The 18,381-nt window shown below is 36.6% G+C and overlaps 1 protein-coding gene across 1 annotated transcript in view; it reads right to left on the reverse strand.

Annotated features, from left to right (window-relative positions):
• The window catches only part of LOC114651776 (uncharacterized), a 64,921-nt gene that overhangs the window by 1,845 nt on the left and 44,695 nt on the right, over positions 1–18,381 (reverse strand). The window contains exons 13-15 of the mRNA XM_028801740.2: positions 10,806–10,944; positions 7,191–7,273; positions 2,472–2,634 (exon numbers count right to left, since the gene is read on the reverse strand). Coding sequence (XP_028657573.2) covers positions 2,472–2,634; positions 7,191–7,273; positions 10,806–10,944 — 385 coding nt within the window. The remainder of the gene's footprint in view (positions 1–2,471; positions 2,635–7,190; positions 7,274–10,805; positions 10,945–18,381) is intronic.

Consider the following 18,381-nt stretch of genomic DNA (forward strand, 5'->3'; position numbering starts at 1 on the left):
AGAGTTTTGGTTCTGTTGAGTTTTAAATGCACTTTGAGATCTTCATTTACCTCCTTTTAGTATTTTTTATCAATAAAGCTATCTTTTTCTTGTTTGTTCATTTTAAGCCTATTTCATATTACTTTGGTATGGAGGTCTGCCATGAAGGCCCTCTCTTATCATACATTATTATATCACATTTTTTAAGCAACAACAGTTATGATTCCACAAATTACATAAAATTAATCAGGAAAACTTCTAACGAATTATTGACAAAGGCCATATATAAACTAAACCTGAATTTTATTTATGCTTAATTTTTGTTTTTCTAAACATGCTTGGGAAACAATATGCAGTACAATTTTAGAAATATCTACAACAGTATGTTTTGTGATCATTGTAGTTATCAAGCGTCTCAGAATTATTCCTAGGAATTTCACTAAAAGTCTGACTAGGATGAGAATTTATCCTAACTCAAAGTAGGACATTAGAAGTACTTATGAAGCATCCTACACACACTCCCATCAAGGAGTAGGAGGTCATTTTGAGAATAAATGATGTCACGATTTTATGGCACCCTGAGACGCAAAATGGCACTCATGATGACATTTTGTAGTTTTGTGATAGTAACCCTAAAGCTTTATCAAAAAGATAATAGTAATAAAAATAATATTCAAAGTAGTAGAAAAAGAAGACATAATAATGTAGGATACTGCACTAAGCTGCAAAAACAGTAATTGTTTGCATTTCGGAAAAGCATCAAAATAATAATATAATGAGCACGGAGATCAAAAGATTGAGATGCACCCACCAAATGAGAGTAAAGCCTGATAAAAAGCATGTTGATTTAACAACTCTGGCAATGTTCCATGCCTCTCTCCCTGATCCCTCCTTACCTTCTGCAAGGCTCTATTTATCCAATGTCTTGTGAGTCTCTGCCTGCCTTCTTAAACCTTCCAGGGCTTGTAAAGTGTAATGTAACGGAATGCAGAACTCAGTGTGTCTATGTGACATTTTGCTGTCAATCACCCATCCAGCACCATTTATCTTCAGGGTAATATGATGGCTACTACACTACAGTTGGCATGCATGACTACCGGTGTACTGATACTATGATATCTCTTGAGATTCACCTATGCATGTTCATCCACACTTGGGGCAATGATCTATATGTTCATGCCAATTTGTATGAATGCAGCTTGCTTTAACATTACCTTACATGGAGTTGAGGGGAAATGTATAATTCACATGCTGTAAGGGCATTCGGAGTTTGGTGCAAAATTCAAGAAATGGTTGGTTGTGACATACTTAAATCATCACTATTATGACGTTGCATTGTCACTGTGGTCAAAAAACATAATGATACAAACACTGACTTTGGCTGACAACTCATGGCTTCTCTACATAGATAAAACAATTACATAATATACACGATTTGTTACAAATACTGTATTATCCCATCTCTGTCAAATTGATATCTTTATACAAGTTAATTGTTTCAAAAACATTCAACCTTTCCTGGGATTTGCATGCTGATCTATGCCTAAACATCATCTTTTGGCAGCTGGTAGTGAGTTAGGCTGCGGTGGGTTGGCACCCTGCCCAGGATTGGTTCCTGCCTTGTGCCCTGTGTTGGCTGGGATTGGCTCCAGCAGACCCCCGTGACCCTGTGTTCGGATTCAGCGGGTTGGAAAATGGATGGATGGATGGATGGATAAAATTCTTTTACTCCTACTCCTAAGAGCAGGACCAAACATGGGTCATTCAGAGATTTTTGACTCACTTTTATTCCATTTTCCTACTCTGAGATGATTGATGGGCACTGGTCATTTTTAACAAAGCTTTTTAAAATAAAATTGGTCTGCATTCACAATATTTTATGCAACTTTTATAAATGTTCCATTTTATGACTGTGTCTTTACATGCATTTTATTTAAACTAAATTAATTATTAAGTTTTTTAAATTTTTCATTAATATGTGCCAAAAAAAGAACTGGGTGGTAGAAGTTTTGTACATACCAAGTGTGATAGACGGCCAGGAATCCTGCCCCACCGGGACGCCTGGAGGAAGAAGGGACCGGGAAAGCGGCATTTCTCTTCCCTGGGGGACAGCGCTTCTGGTACACCATGAAGTGCTGACGGACCAGAGATGGTGTACGTCCGGAGTGCTTCTGGGTGCAAGGGCAGCACTTCCGCCACACTGGGGAGTGCTGCCAGAAGTTCATCATCAGGCACCTGGAGCACATCCGGGGCGTTATAAAAGGGGCTGCGTCACTCCATTCGAGGAGCTGGAGTCAGGTGGAAGAGGACGGAGCTTGCGAGACAGGAGTGGAGGCGGCCCAAAGGACCAAGGGCTGAGTGCAGTTGTGTAAATAATCATTGTAAATAGTGGAATAAACGTGTGTGTTGTGGACATTGTGGTGTCGTGTCTGTCTGTGGCCAGTCTAGCTCTTACACAAAATAAATAAAAACATGTACAATTTAATAATTACCATTTTTATCATTTTATCCAGCTCTTTGATTACTTTTAATATTTCTTCTTTTTCTTTAGTGAGGGTCCCTGCCATCGGTTTCAGAACTGACATTGTGGTCTGCAGTAGCCTTGGTGTTTTATTATTTGATTTTGGATTAACTCTTCTATGAAAGATATTCCATCTAAAATGATAAAAATATTATTAACTCTTATCTACACACGTGACAAATACTTCCACTTTTTCTGAAAAAAAACACATTCAATTTTGCACACTTCAATAAATTTGCATTGCATACATTTGTTTAGGGAACATTATATATTAATGTTAATGATGTTGGGAATAGTTCTATACTGAGTAGTCAGCAAAGATCAGAATATGTATGCGTATGTAAGCACATGTTCTCTGTTTAATGTTCTATTCAGAGTTACTTGTGATGATCTTTGGGCATAGCTCAGATGCTATATAAATACATCATATACATGATTAAATGTATTATTATTACTATTATTATTATTATTATTATTACTACTATTATTATTATACAGATTTTGATTATACATCATATTAAAAAACAACAAAGAGAGATGATTATACACCTTTTATTCTGGATGGTTTTAACCCCTTTGCAAAAAAGTTATCAAAGCGTAAAACACAGGACATACTGTATCCCACAAATACGACAAGACTACATTACTGTACTGCTCACCTTGAAGAAGTTCTTGGAAAGTTATAATTGAAATGCGAGCATGCTTCATGGGCAAAAACGTTAATATACTGCATTATTTGCCAGGAAAAGGATACATAAAGAGCAGGGGTCTTATGGATAAACAGTGCACACTCACAAAAATGTTGCATACGCCCATTTCCATGCTCACATCACAATGTATAAAAACTGAACTTGGCGTAAAGCCACACACATTCTCATGACAGCATAATACATTACATACGCACATTTTCTGCTTGGTTTTACAAACTGGCAGCACCCAGCGTCAAAGCAGTGCTACTGTTCCTGTGTGGTTTCCCTTTCTTTTTTAGATTCACATCCCTGACATGGCTTTATAAAATACACTGAAATTAACCACATATCGTTTATAAATTTAAGGCATGTGATTGCAATCAACCTTTAACTATAAAATGGTGCATGGAATACCAAAGCTACTTTAGCGTTGTTACTCTCACTGCACCACTGAGTATTTTAACCCACTGTATCTAAGTGTGGAATCACAGCTGTACAGCAGCCGATTGGAAAGCTCTACGGTGGAATGTGTCAAGAGCACAGTAGATAATCGGGAAACAGCAAGCAGCCCTTGAGAACATTTATAGCACACGCTGCCTCTGCCATGCACACGGTCTGTTTGAACTTCTCCCATTCTGCAAATACTTCAGATCCTTTCCTGCACAAACCTTGAGGTTCAGAAACAGTTTTATCCCAAAAGCTATAAACACACTCAATTAGTCCATCAAGTGCTCCTGGTAGAACTGTTTGCACTTAGAATTACAATTACCTCACTGTAAACTTGAACTACAGTTGTAATACAGTAATCCCTCCTCCATCGCGGGGGTTGCGTTCCAGAACCCCCCACGAAGGTGAAAATCCGCGAAGTAGAAACCATATGTTTATATGGTTATTTTTATATTGTCACGCTTGGGTCACAGATTTGCACAGAAACACAGGAGGTTGTAGAGAGACAGGAACTTTATTCAAACACTGCAAACAAACATTTGTCTCTTTTTCAAAAGTTTAAACTGTGCTCCATGACAAGACAGAGATGACAGTTCTGTCTCACAATTAAAAGAATGCAAACATATCTTCCTCTTCAAAGGAGTGCGCGTCAGGAGCAGATAATGTCAGAGAGAGACTGAGAAAAGCAAACAAATCAATAGGGCTGTTTGGCTTTTAAGTATGCGAAGCACCGCAGCACAAAGCTGTTGAAGGCGGCAGCTCACACCCCCTCCGTCAGGAGCAGAGAAAGAGAGAGAGAGAGGAAGACAGATAAAAACAAACAATGAAAAATCAATACGTGCCCTTCGTGCTTTTAAGTATGCGAAGCACCGTGCAGCATGTCGCTTCACGAAGCAGCTGCACAGAAGGGAGAAACGTGAAGATAATCTTTCAGCATTTTTAGACGAGCATCCGTATCGTCTAGGTGTGCGAACAGCCCCCCTGCTCAATCCCCCTACGTCAGGATCAGAGAATGTCAGCGCAAGAGAGAGAGAGAGAAAACTAAGTTGGGTAGCTTCTCAGCCATCTGCCAATAGCGTCCCTTGTAAGAAATCAACTGGGCAAACCAACTGAGGAAGCATGTACCAGAAATTAAAAGACCCATTGTCCGCAGAAATCCGCAAACCAGCAAAAAATCCGCGATATATATTTAAATATGCTTACATATAAAATCCGCGATAGAGTGAAGCCGCGAAAGGCGAAGCGCGATATAGCGAGGGATTACTGTATTGCATAACCTGAGCCACTTTATGAACCATTTGCACTATCTGCACTATATGTACATGTATATTGTACTTATGCTTTCATATTATATAATTATCAGTTTTTATTGTATTATTATTATTGTTATTTTATCATTTTATAGGAAAATAAGTTAATGGAGGATTTGAATATTGAATCTTTTTGTACATACAATAACAATAAAGGAATTCAACTGAATTCAATAGAAGAGAGCACGTATTTACAGATGATGATGACAAGCTTCTAAGTCGATTTAGATTTCCAAGAGCTATCTTCTTGGAGCTCTTGTTATCATTTTAAGATGTAATGCAGTATGTAAAATATGTAAAGTGGTAGATTTTTAACTTTATTTAAATAAAGTAAACTGTTAATAATTAAACGTGTGGGCATGGTGGCACAGCGGTAGCAATGAGCTAGCTCCCCGTCCAGGGATTGTTCCTGCTTCACGCTGTATGTTTGCTGCATATTAGTATTTAAATTGTTCAGAGAGGTGTACTATCATGAATGTAATGTATTTTGTGTCCTGTCAGGGTAAGAGAAAGCCCATTTAAGAAGCACGTAGTGATTCACACACATACTGTACAGCACATAGAAGAACACATACAATATGAAGCATTTAACCTGCTACTTTAGTTACAATGGGATCTGAGAAACTCTAGTAAATTTAACACTGATATTAAGATTAACTTTATGATGTTCTACTTTAATGACGAAATAAACTACGAGATTAAAGTGGATATTTCAACCTTTTTTTTCACTGTGTCCATATGACACTGAGATGGTGGGCTATGACTCGCCTTTTCACAGCAACTTTGATATCCAGCAATTTCTTTTTTATTTCAGGTACTGTGCGACTTTCTGAACTTGAATTTCCGAGTTTCTCCACCACTCTGTATCACTCGATCAACTTCCTTTTGTTGTTTTTACCACTGTTTAGATCAACGAATAGTATGTTTTTCCTTGCCTCCACTGTGCAATTCTTTTTTTCATGTGCTTTTGCCATTGCCTTTTAACCAAATACTGAACAGGGAAGATGATATTTATATTGATTTGCATATTAAAATATCCTGGGGTGGGATGGCAGGAATGTGCATGTGTGCTACTTTTCATGCTGACAGGGATTTATGGAGCTAAAATGTGTGGAAGTTGGCTTACGCACGGTTTTGTGCATCTGATTTTTTTTGTGTGTATGCACATTTCCACATTTGTCCATTTACCATGTGTTAGTGTGAGTTTTACACACTGCATTTTGCATGAGGCCCCAGGTCCTCAAATTATTTTATGTGTATCATCTACATTGTAATCATTAAGCTATATACAGAAAAAACTACTTGAAATAGCTATTTCTTTAAAAACAAAATATTTCTTTGCAGTCCCGGGTCCTCCCTGCGTGGAGTTTGCATGTTCTCCCCGTGTCTGCGTGGGTTTCCTCCGGGCGCTCCGGTTTCCTCCCACATTCCAAAGACATGCAGGTTAGGTGGATTGGCAATTCTAAATTGGCCCTAGTGTGTGCTTGGTGTGTGGGTGTGTTTGTGTGTGTCCTGCAGTGGGTTGGCACCCTGCCCAGGATTGTTTCCTGCCTTGTGCCCTGTGTTGGCTGGGATTGGCTCCAGCAGACCCCCGTGACCCTGTGTTTGGATTCAGCGGGTTGGAAAATGGATGGATGGACAGTGTCATTTGTGAAGGCAACATTTTTTTACATGTCTGAATCTGATAAGCATCATCCCTCCATCCACCCACCTTTTTTTCTGGGCTTACTTAACCAGGTTGCAATACTGTAAATGTAATCCTTAACATATACCTCCAATACAAAGCAATAAAACATCAACCAACATTGCATGGGATACTAACTTGTTAAAACCACCCACATTTACTCACGCACTGTAGTTTTATTTTCTTTGTATCTTTCTATGTAAGTACTATTTACTGTTTTTCCATTTTTCTCTGGAGATAGAAAATATAAGTTGTAAGTTACACAGATATATTTATTCTTCAAATGTGCAATTACATGGTGCTTCCCCTGACACCACACACAAATACAATCAAAATTCCAGGTTCTGTTAGAAAAAAACAAAATAGACTTTGTTTTGGGAGAAGTAACAGCCTATATTTCTTTAAGAAATCTTACACATTAATTTGTCAATGGGCAAAAAAAAATATTGCAATGATAAAGAAACATTAAAAAACAGAATTTTGCAGTGCAGACAAACCAAATAATTCTTTAGTAGCTTCAACTATGGTAGAGTTCAATATGGATCTGTAAAATACTGTACCTTTGATGATGAAGTTTTTTTTCAATGTTTTCTTCAAAATATTTTCCAGCCTTTTCAACATCTGCTGCTATTTGTTTTGTCACCTAAAGAGTATAAACAGAAAATTAGAATGATATTTATGTGATTGATTTTATTACATTATTAGTAATGTAGATTTAACATTTTCGGTTTCTTTGAGTTTAAAGCATTTAGTTAATTACTAATTACTAATTAAAAGTAATGATGATGAATTATTAAGCCTGCCTGCCACAGGTTTATTTCTCCACCATTCAAATTTATAAAAACTTTTCAAAAACCCAAAGAAGAACTTCAGCATTCATGTTCATCTTTTTAAATGTCCAACAATATACTGCATCTTTTCATATTTGGCATTATAGTCTCTGAGTAACTAGTGTAAATGATAGCACACATGGGTTGGTGTCCTGGACGGGACTGGTTCTATTCCCTTAACCAGCTGGGAGGTCAATATAAGAGGGGGGGGGGGCTTTGGGGGGGGTATGGGGGCTCAGTTTCAAAGCTGTGTGTGCTGGAGGACCAAATTTGCAGTGATGTTACTGGATACCCATTGGCTAAATCTAGTCATGTGGGGAGTCGCAAAGCATTCTGGTAGAACCAATATAGCGTCCAAAGCCCAAAGCTATACCTGGAAGGTTAAGGCATTGAGGAGAATACTTTAAAACACTAGATGGTGAGTGGAATAAATTCTTCCTCCAAAGAAAATAAAGAAGGTCAGGAAACGTGTAAGATTTTGGCCAGATATCTATGTCGCTGAACCAGACTAGTCCTCACTACATCTCCCATACTGCACCTGAAGTTATGACTGGACATGCACAGAAGAAATACAAGCCTGTCGCCCCAGAGAAAAGTGAAGAAAATGAAGAGGGCACAACACAAGCAGTGAATCAACTTTGTAGACTTGGAAATATTATTAGCACCAATATGTATGCTGTTGAAGTTATTGAAATTCCATACCTTAACAATAACAGGGATAGAAGATACTGCAAAAGCTCCAGTCAAAGTGATAGAAAAGTATTTGCAAAGTCTTGGACTGTGGCCGGTTTTAATGGCCATTTCAGCTGGGTGATGAAGTCCTGTGCCATAAACTATAAAGAAATACAATGCGAAGAGGTCCCCTGTCTGATCCTCAAGTTGTAGAGGCTACTTCTCAGACTGCTGAGATTAGAAAGGGCATACAAAAAGGGATGCAGTGAGAAGGGGTCATGGACATATCTAAAGGGAAACGTGTACCACTCACTCTGATAAGGCTGAAGGATTTGAATCTGAAACATTCTCGCACTGTAATAAAGGCCACACACGATAAAGGCACCAACTTTAATCAACAGAGGGTCCCAAACTGCCAAAGGCCACAAAGAATAATGGGGAGTCTACACAAAAATAAAGACTCACCCAACAACAGGAATTTATCCAATCGTATAAGCCCATTGAGGTCATGTGACCTGCTCTGGCTATGTCTGTTTATGGCAAGCAGGAGCAAGTAGAAGAAACCCTTTAAAAAACTGTTAAAGTGCCAAAAGTAAAGGGGTGTGTCAAGTTCCCTCTCTGCTTCAAAAGAACTAAAAAGTGCACCGAACCCGAAGTTTTGAGTGTCAGGAATTGGAACACTACTGAAGGCACTGTTGCCTGCAGTGGAGGTCAAGGGTTCAGGTTTCCAGACAGACAACCTTCATGGACAATAGGCAGTAACAAGTCTCAGCAACCTTGTCTGCCAATTAATTGTACTTTTGTTTCATACAGGTAAAGGGTGTGTAGATGGTTCAAAAACCCTCCTCCTGTGACTCGGACTAAAACCCTTGTGGGACTGGCCGCTGGCCTCTATGAGGTTCTGCTGAGGGAGAGGTATTGTAAAGGACAGCATGCATGGGCTGGCATTCTGGATGGGATTGTTCCTATTTCCTTACTGGCTGGGAGGCCAATATAACAGAGAGATCGGGGAAGGCTCCATTTTAAAACTGTATGCTTCTCTGATACACCAGATGGCAGCACCCCTGGGCTTCAGTACCCATTCAGATACACGCAGAGAATGTTGGGAACTGTAGTGAACCTCTTTATTACAACGGGACTTGTGTCTGTGCAGTTGTGTCTGGGGTTTGGGGTGCTGCAACACCCGCTAGTGTTCATACTAGCAAATTCGGGTCATCATCTTTTTGTCTAATTTATATTTATTTAATAATGTATGCTCAGGTTATTTTAGATCAGTCATACGACTACTCTGGATGAATATGAAAAGAGTATAAAATTAAACTGACATTATATCTGAATTAATTTTTGCAAAATTTCAAGCATTGCAACTGAAATTACTATATGTATAGTACATGGGATTTAGATTTACATTATTACTTTGTTTTATAATAACTGTCATCTCAGAAAAATGCAACAGTGTGTATTTCATATTTTAAGGAATTATGCACATTTCTGTGTACTTTCCATAGAAGACTGTCTCTCTGGAGCTTCATAAGATTTTAAAATTTATTATTTGATAATTTAAAACATCTATTTAACATCATAAACATGTAAGTACAATTAGTGTTTGCTGTTAGATCCTATTAATATTGCCTTATCTTATAACTGTTAATTATTTATTATTTTGCCCCTTTAGATGTGCACACTTTCTTAACAATTGCAAAATGGAAAGTGTAAAACTTCAAAAAAATATTAAAAACTGTATAATACAAGTTTCAACAGCAATGCAATATATGTGTATATATATTTTGCTACTGCACATTTATTACAAAATAAGAATGTGCAGTTGTATTTCTAAATAGAGAGTAACACCAGAAAAAAACTATTAAAAAAAAATCAAACAGAAATACATTTTCTACTGTACTGTGTACTAGAAGGATATTGAAAGTGTACCTGGGGGATTTAAATGTTACATTCATTCATTTTTCATAACTTACTTATCCAGGGCAGGATCTTGGCACAGTTGCGGCCTAGCCCAAAAATAATTAGACATAAGGTGTAAACAACATTAAAAAGAAAGCTATAGTAATCTAGTGTGGCTACAGTGTAAAGTTATAAAAAGGTAAAAGTAACAAAACAAGAAACATTGATTAATTCTAGGGAAAACTGTAAAAGCTCACTGGCCACATCAGTTTGCTGTAATGTGGAAGTGACATACAATCTCATTAAACTGGTCAAAACATGGAAACGTATAAATGAAGAAACAGAAGTTAATATGCCAGAGGGAACAAGTATGTCTAAGTCTGGATATGAATGTTAAGACATACAGTAGGGCACAGAGCTAGATGAGTGTTTACGGGAACCTTGAGGCCCCAATGTTAAATGAGCATTTGCTAAATGTTGTGTAAAAAGTTTCTTAAATAAAAAGATCAGTATCAGAATATCCCCGCTGTGATGTTCTAAGAAGTTTATACAATGTAAGAAGTATAAATAAATATTATAGAATGTGAGAAGTAAAGCACAATAAGTCAGTATCAGAATTTTACACAGCATTTGTAAAAGTTAAACTGTAAGCTAATACAAGTGGTATCTTTAATTAGTTCAGTGAATGTTTATAAGTTTTACTTTACTAAAAGTTTACAACATAAAATATGCACACATACCTGTATATAAATTAAATGTACAACAACTTACCATTTCTTTAGCATCTTCAATAGTGATTTCAAGAAAAGCGTTTTCTAGGAGATTATATTTCAGACAATCAACCAGGCTTTTCTCAAAAAGTTGTATTAACCTTTGTTTGTCAAATAGCATTTTTTTCTTTCCCATGTACCTAATTGAAATATGTATATTTATTCAAATTAAACACTTAAATAAAATTAATTTAATTCAAATATCAACACATAAAATCTTGTAGCGATAACAAAACTGTGAAACTTAGCAATAAGTAAAATATATTTCAAGGATTTGTCATAATATTGCTCTGTTTATTTTCTTTAGCACTCAATCCCTTATAATAGAATATTAGTGCAATAATATCTATGTGCAGATAATGTAAGCAAAGAAAAAAACTGAAAGGATAAAATTTTGTAAGATATGCTAATAATTTTACTATTTAAAATGCTGCTAAGGGTGCATTTTTCTGAAGTTGTTTTTGTTCCTAATTTAGCTCATATTAAAATAAGATTAATTACGAATAAAGATGAATAGATGTATGTGTTTTACATGTTGAAATATAGTTCAGGTTCACTTTGTTAAAACTGAAGAATAAATGCTTTAAGCATGTAATACATGATAGGAAGAATGCTGGCTAAAAATTACATTTTATTATTTAGAAAAACAATTCTTTGTTTTATTATGAATGGTTTTACATTTCAGGCTCTACATCAAAGCACTTTGTTTTCTCATCCAATTGTTTAATCTCCACAGCTACGCCCTTCACTACATTTAAGCAGTTTAAGTCCAGTGAATAATCTTAAATGGTACAAAGGTAAGTGGTAAACTGTCAAAGGAAAAAAAAGTTTAGGTTACCAAAAACTGAAAAGTAAAGTTATATTATACACAAAGGCCTTTACAGAGAACAAGTAATAAATTAAAAATGTAAAGCTTTTCTACAGCAATGGAAGTTAGTTAAAGTTGATGCAAACAATTCCTAAAGGGGTCTCAACTTCTGCTGATTACTTAAAAACCCTGTGCCTCTATAAAAATCAGTGTTGGAACATTCTTTGAAGCATATTTGGACAGTATTGCATGGTATAATTCTATCATAATGTTGAAAAAAGGTAATTAGCAAAGGGAAACAGACAGGCCATTATAATCCTTGAAAGTGGAGGTCTTTCCTTTATAGAAATTCCAAAGAAAGTCAAATTGTTAGTGTTCAGTGTACAATTTTTGACACATTCAAAAGGAAATTGGAAACAGGAGGAAACAAATAGAAGCAGGTCTGGCAGGCCAAAAGCCTCAACACAATCAGAAGACAGTTTTGGACAATCAACAGCTTGCATGATAGGTGCCTCACAGGACAAAAGCTTCAGTCACAGTATAACAGCAGTATCCATATCTTCTACTGTTTATTTCTCCTATGCTTTTACTTCTGAGTACATTGAAACTGGCTCAGACAAGCCTTTTTCTTACTTTGCAATTTTAGCAGTGGCTTTCTAACTGCCATTCGACCTGTCAGACCTGCAAATCAAAGTCTTCTCTTCACAAACTTGTGCTTGCTTTGACTGCTGTCCTGTGAGGTGCTGGTCACTCTCAGTAAATTTTCTTCTGATTTTTGTGGCTTTAGATCTGCCAGACTTGGTCCTTTCAGACTTTCCTCTAGTTTTTAAGTTCCTTTTGATGGTGTAGGAAACTGTACTCACTGACACCTTGGCTTTTTTTGTTATTTCTTTACAGGGAAGACTCCCACTTTTATGGGTTTTAATGGTCTGTCTGTCTTCCTTTGCTAATTGCTCTTTTCTTGTGATTATGATAGCAATAGACTACTTCCTGCAGTGCCCCTCCTGACTTCACATATGTATTTAATACAATTTTTTATTTTAATTTGAAACTATAAGCTTGACCCAAGGGCCATTATTGTACTGTAAATGCTATTAAATGTAGCATAAGCAGAAAGGCAGTTAGTGTCTATAACCATATAGTATACGCAATTGACAATATTTAGCAATTGCATATTTCTGAGAGGTGGTCACCACATACAGTTTGGCATCAGCAATGTGGGCGATAAGGTTACTTCTGGCCTCCAATCATTCCAAAATGTTGTTTCACTTTGGTATTTCTTCCTGTCACTTTTTCTACTCTCTGCCACTTCATTCAGTACTAAGAGCTTGTGGGATCCCATTCATATCTCTTTGGCCCATTTGTCTTCTTTTCTCTGTTCTTTGCTGAATAAGTACTCAATGAACAAATTCCACTCCTTATACTTGAGTATTTGCAGGATACCATTTTTAAAAATGCTGGATATTCCATGAGAAACCCTATTCATCAGTTTACTCAATTTAAATATATGCATATTTAAGTGTAGCAAACTACACCTAATTGGTTTTTGGTGTTAGCACCAAGATGAAAAGAATGGTAAATCTTAATCTTGGTAATGGTAAATCTTGCGATGAACTGATACCCCGTCCAGGGATTGTTTCTGCCTCGTGCCCACTGCTAGCTGGAATGGACACATCCCTGGAGTGATGGATTTAATCATTAAACCATATTATCACCGTGATAATATCTTTCACTGCCACCTGGTGGATTCTTCCAGCTTTATGTAAAATACGCGTGCAAGTATAAACAGTAAAACGCTTGCGTAGCAAGAGCGTCCACTGGAGCATGTGTCGCGTCGCATAAAGTATAAACCTGGCCTTAGAGGATCTGTTCAAAACTTTAATAAAGAGTAGATAGATTTAATTAATGTAGTCATAGAATAAGCATTCATATTAGGGTTAAAAGAAATTTTCCTTTTAATAATTTTTGCCCATGCTTTTGGCTCTCCTCTCTTACTCTAAGGTGGGGGTTGAATTCTGTTTTATTAGGTTTTGCCTTTTTAATTTTAATTTATTCATTTAGTCTTTTTTAGTTTGAATATTAACTTATTTTTCATTTTTACTGGATTGAAGTCAATATTATTTTCTTTAAATAAAATAAATTAAAAAAGCAGGAAAATTTTGAACTTTAAGTATAATAGGAAATCAACAAATGAATTTATGTATCCTCTGTTGAAATCTGCCTTATTTTAATTTCCTGGAAAATGATTAATGCAGCCAAAGTTTAGAATTTTTAACTACTGGAAATGTTTAGCTTGAACACTTTTAACATTCAAGTTGTTACTGTCACTGCACATTAGTCAAGTGGAGTGGCTTTTCAAACTGAGGCTGTTTATACTAGAAAAATAACCTAGTATATTTGATTTGCTTTGAAGAGTTTCAGCATCATGATATTGGTGGACAAAATATTAGCCCTATGTATGGACATCCGATATTACCGGCTGAGCATTAAAAAAAAACCAAAGCATTTAACGTGCTACTTTAGTTACGATGGTATTTGAGAAACTAGTAAATTAAACGATTTTAAGATGAAATTTATGATGTTCTACTTTAATGACAAAATAAACTACGTGATTAAAGTGGAAATTTCGAGACTAAAGTTGACATTTCAAGCTTTTTTCCCACTGTGTCCCTATTTTTTTTCTTTTCTCTGTACCCTAATAAGCTTTCATATGACACTCAGACGGTGGGCTACGACTCGCCTTTTCACAGTGACTTTGATATCTGACAACTTCTTTTTTTATTTCGTGCACTGTGCGACTTTGTGAACTTCAGATTTCGAGTTTCTCTGGCACTCTATGTCACTCGATCAACTTCCTTTTGTTGTTTATATCACTGTTTAAACCAACAAAGTTTTTCCTTGCCTCCACTTGGTATTCGCTGAAATTCTCCTATTTCCCCTTGTGCTTTTGCCATTGCCTTTTCACAGAACGCTGAGATTAAGGGCTATTTATATTGATTTGCACATGCAAAGAGGCGTAATTCTGGGAGGAGTTTGGGGATTGGCAGCAGGCGTGTGCACTACTTTTCTCGCTGACCAGGATTTATGGAGCGGAAGAACGTGGAAGTTGGCGAACACACAGATTTATGTATCTGGATTTTTTTGTGCATACAAACATTTCCGCTTTTGTCCGTACGCCATGTTTTAGTGTGAATCCTACGCACGGCGTTATGCATGAGGCCACAGGAGATGAATGGATTGAGAAAAATGCTAGTGAAGGTCAAAATACAAGAAAGTCAATAGATGGAGCAACAGAATCAAAAAGGGACAAAATGAAATTGAACTTAAAAGAATACTGAAAGGAAGTCAAAACCGGAATAACAAAACCTAATGCTAAAGTATACTTGAAAATAAACCTAACTAGCATTAAGGACGAAAATTCTTGAAATGGTTCAAGAATTATGGTATTGAATTAAGTCAGTGTGGAGGACAACTTAGTTACCATTTTTAACTAAATTGTGTTTGCAATGACATAGAAAAATCCACATGCAACTAATTGCAACTACACCACCTGAAATGGTTACTTGAGAAAAAAGCTTACCTACCCATTAATTTATCTCCTTTTCATGGTGACTTTGATATATGACCTCTTCTTTCTTATTTTGGCCACTGTGCGACTTTCTGAACTTGAACTTTTGAGTTTCTCCGCCACTCTATGTTACTCAATCAACTTGCTTTTGTTGTTTATACCACTGCTTAAGCCAACAAATACTACTTCCTTGCTTCCACTTCACATTCTTTTTTTCACATGCTTTTGTCATTGTCTTTTAACCAAACTCTAAATGGAAGACGATATTTATATTAATTTGCATATTAAAATAAGCACAATTCTGGGAGGAGTCGGGGTAGGATGGCAGGCACGTGCATTACTTTTCATGTTGATCAGGATTTATGGAACAGAAGTGCGTGGAATTTGGCTTACGCACGGTTTTGTGCATCTGTATTTTTTTGCGCGTATGTACATTTCCATTTTTGTCCATAAGCCATGTTTTAGTGTGAGTACTATGCATGGCATTATGTTGTTTTCACCTTTCACTCACATACATTGGTGTCATTTTAGTGTCACCAAATCTACATATCTTTGGAAGGAAACCAGAGCACACTGTGGAAATCCAGCAGGAAAACATGTAAACTCCAGGCAGGGAATACTAGCGATGTGACTCCCTGCGAGACAGCAGCACTACCACGCTGCTCCCATATGTGTAATTTAAAAGTATTCATTATTTAAACAAAGTTAACGATTTATCTGTAAAATGTAATATACATAGTTTAATGCATTTCATCATGAAAGTAATATCAAGTATAAATATAAGGATTCTAAATGTGCAGAGAGTTAGAATATCATACATTTAATGTGTTCTGTGTGGTGATCCATTGCTGTTTGCCGCTGCTGTTAGGTCATTAGGAAGCCCCAGAAAAAAAGACGGCACAAAAGATGGTATGTGAGACTTTTAAAATATATTGTGTCATTATGATCGGGAATATGCGACGAGTGAATATAAAAGCACCACGAATGCATATGTATGTCGGCATTTTGCTTCACCACATCGAATCATTCATCAAACATTGAAGTGTGCACATTAATCCCATAGGATCTGCAAAGCGGCTTTCTGTCACATGTAGATAGTATACAGACACTCTGATGTCACATTACAACTTTTATCACACTGCACCCCCCAACTTTTTGCTGGTACTGCAACTGGCGCATGAGTCATGTTAATTTCTGAGGACCTGCTCAGAGGATGCGTCAAATGAATGCTGGGAATGCGTGGCAGCCATGATGCGTGCGCATATGCATTCTGAGAGTGAAGTATAAACAAGCCCTAAGTGGGAATTAGATTTTTTCCTATTTCAAATAGTATATAACATCAGTTACACACTGACTTAAAAGAGGTGGGCTTGGATTCTTCAAGCTTAGAAAAATAAGTGTATGTGCTAATAGTGAAGTAAAGGCATTTACAGTTTGTTTGTTTGACTTTCTCAACTTTAAGCCAATCTGGGAGTACATCAAACACAGCTGTTAGTGGATTAGGAGTGATTATGACACCAAGGCTGTCTGATAGACATTTAAAGATTTTGGTCCAGAATGATGTTAATTTAGTGCATGCCCAAAACATATGGCCCAATGAGGCGGGAGCTCGATTGCAGTGTTTGCAAGTTGGACCTTGCCTTGGAAACATTTTGGACAAATATAAACGAGATTGATATGCTCGAAAAAAGATTTTAAGTTGAGTAATTGTATGCTTTGTGCATATGGAGTTAGAGTGAATTCTGTGCATGGCTGCCGTCCACTCCTTTTCTGAAACGTTCAGTAAGAGATCCTTTTCCCACTGTACCCTGTGATCTTTGAAAGCAAGGAACTGTTTTTATACATTATAGAAATGCTATCTGAGTTCTCAAGACTGATCAGTATTTTTTCCGGAATAGAAGTAGGTCACAGATGAGTCCAATTGGGCAGATTTTGTTCAGTAAAGTTTCTAATTTGGAAATAGTGTAAAAATTGTGTTGATGGGAAGCTAAATTTAGAGTATAATTGTTCGTAGGATGCAAAGACGTTATCTATGTACAAATCTCTAAATAATTTAATCCTGTACGTTTTCCAAACATTTAAAATTGTGTAAGTTTGAGAAGGTGGAAAAAGGTGGTTATCGTGCCAGGCTTCTCTGTCTTGAACTACTTCCTACATTGGTTTCAATGAAAGTGAATGGAGCACAATTGCATTGTTATATTGACGATAACTTGTATTTACTGGGACACAAAGCAACTAATATAAAGAAATACTGCAGGATTTTATTTCTATTTTGCACCAAATCTGTGTGTGTTCATCTTTTTTGTGTCAATGTCCAAGTTTTTATAGCTTGTATATTTGCTGCCCAGTAGTAAAATTGAAAGTTAAGTAAAGCCATGCCACCTTCTGCCTTAGGTCTTTGTAGGGTTGCTCTTTGGATGAGTGGATGGTTTGAATTCCAAATAAACAAGGTTATGATTGAATCTGATTTCTTAAAAAATGATCTCTTAATCTGTATGGGGATGCTTTGAAATAGAAAAAGACACTTGACAGTGTTAATCCTCTCTGCTAAAGTGAGATGGAGCGTATACCATCTATACAAGTCTTGCTTAAGTTTTTTCCATACAGGCAGCAAAAGTTTGTTGAAAAAGAGCTTCATGTTTACCTCTAGGTATTTAAACTGATCTACAATGATAAAAGGGAAGTTGTCCAATCTAATATTGTGCGCTACACTTTTCACTAGACAGACCACACTTTTATTCAAATTAATTTTGAGTCCTGATTATCTTTTGGAATTCTGCTAGTGCTGTTAGGACTGCAGGCACAGTATTTTGTGGATCTGATATATATAGTACAATATCATCTGCAAAGATGAATATTTTCTGTTCAAGTCCTTCTCTGATTATCCCCATTATCTCAGAAGCATTTAGAAATTGAACTGCCAATGGCTCAATGATGATTGCAAATAGCAGTGGTGACAGGGGGCATCCTTGTCTAGTACCATGTTCTGGTTTGAAGTAGTCTAAAACAATGTTATTAGTACCAACTGAAGCTTCTGGACTGGTATACAGTAGTTTGATCCATGCACATATGTTTGGGCCAAACCCAAATTTGTGCAGTGTAGTGAATAGGCAATCCCATTCACCCATATCAAATTCTTTTTCTGCATCCCATGATAATAAGATCTTCGGGATGTTAGACTTTGTGGTTGAATATACTATA

The sequence above is a fragment of the Erpetoichthys calabaricus genome, chromosome 5 (assembly GCF_900747795.2).
Source record: "Erpetoichthys calabaricus chromosome 5, fErpCal1.3, whole genome shotgun sequence".
Classification (NCBI taxonomy): domain Eukaryota; kingdom Metazoa; phylum Chordata; class Cladistia; order Polypteriformes; family Polypteridae; genus Erpetoichthys; species Erpetoichthys calabaricus.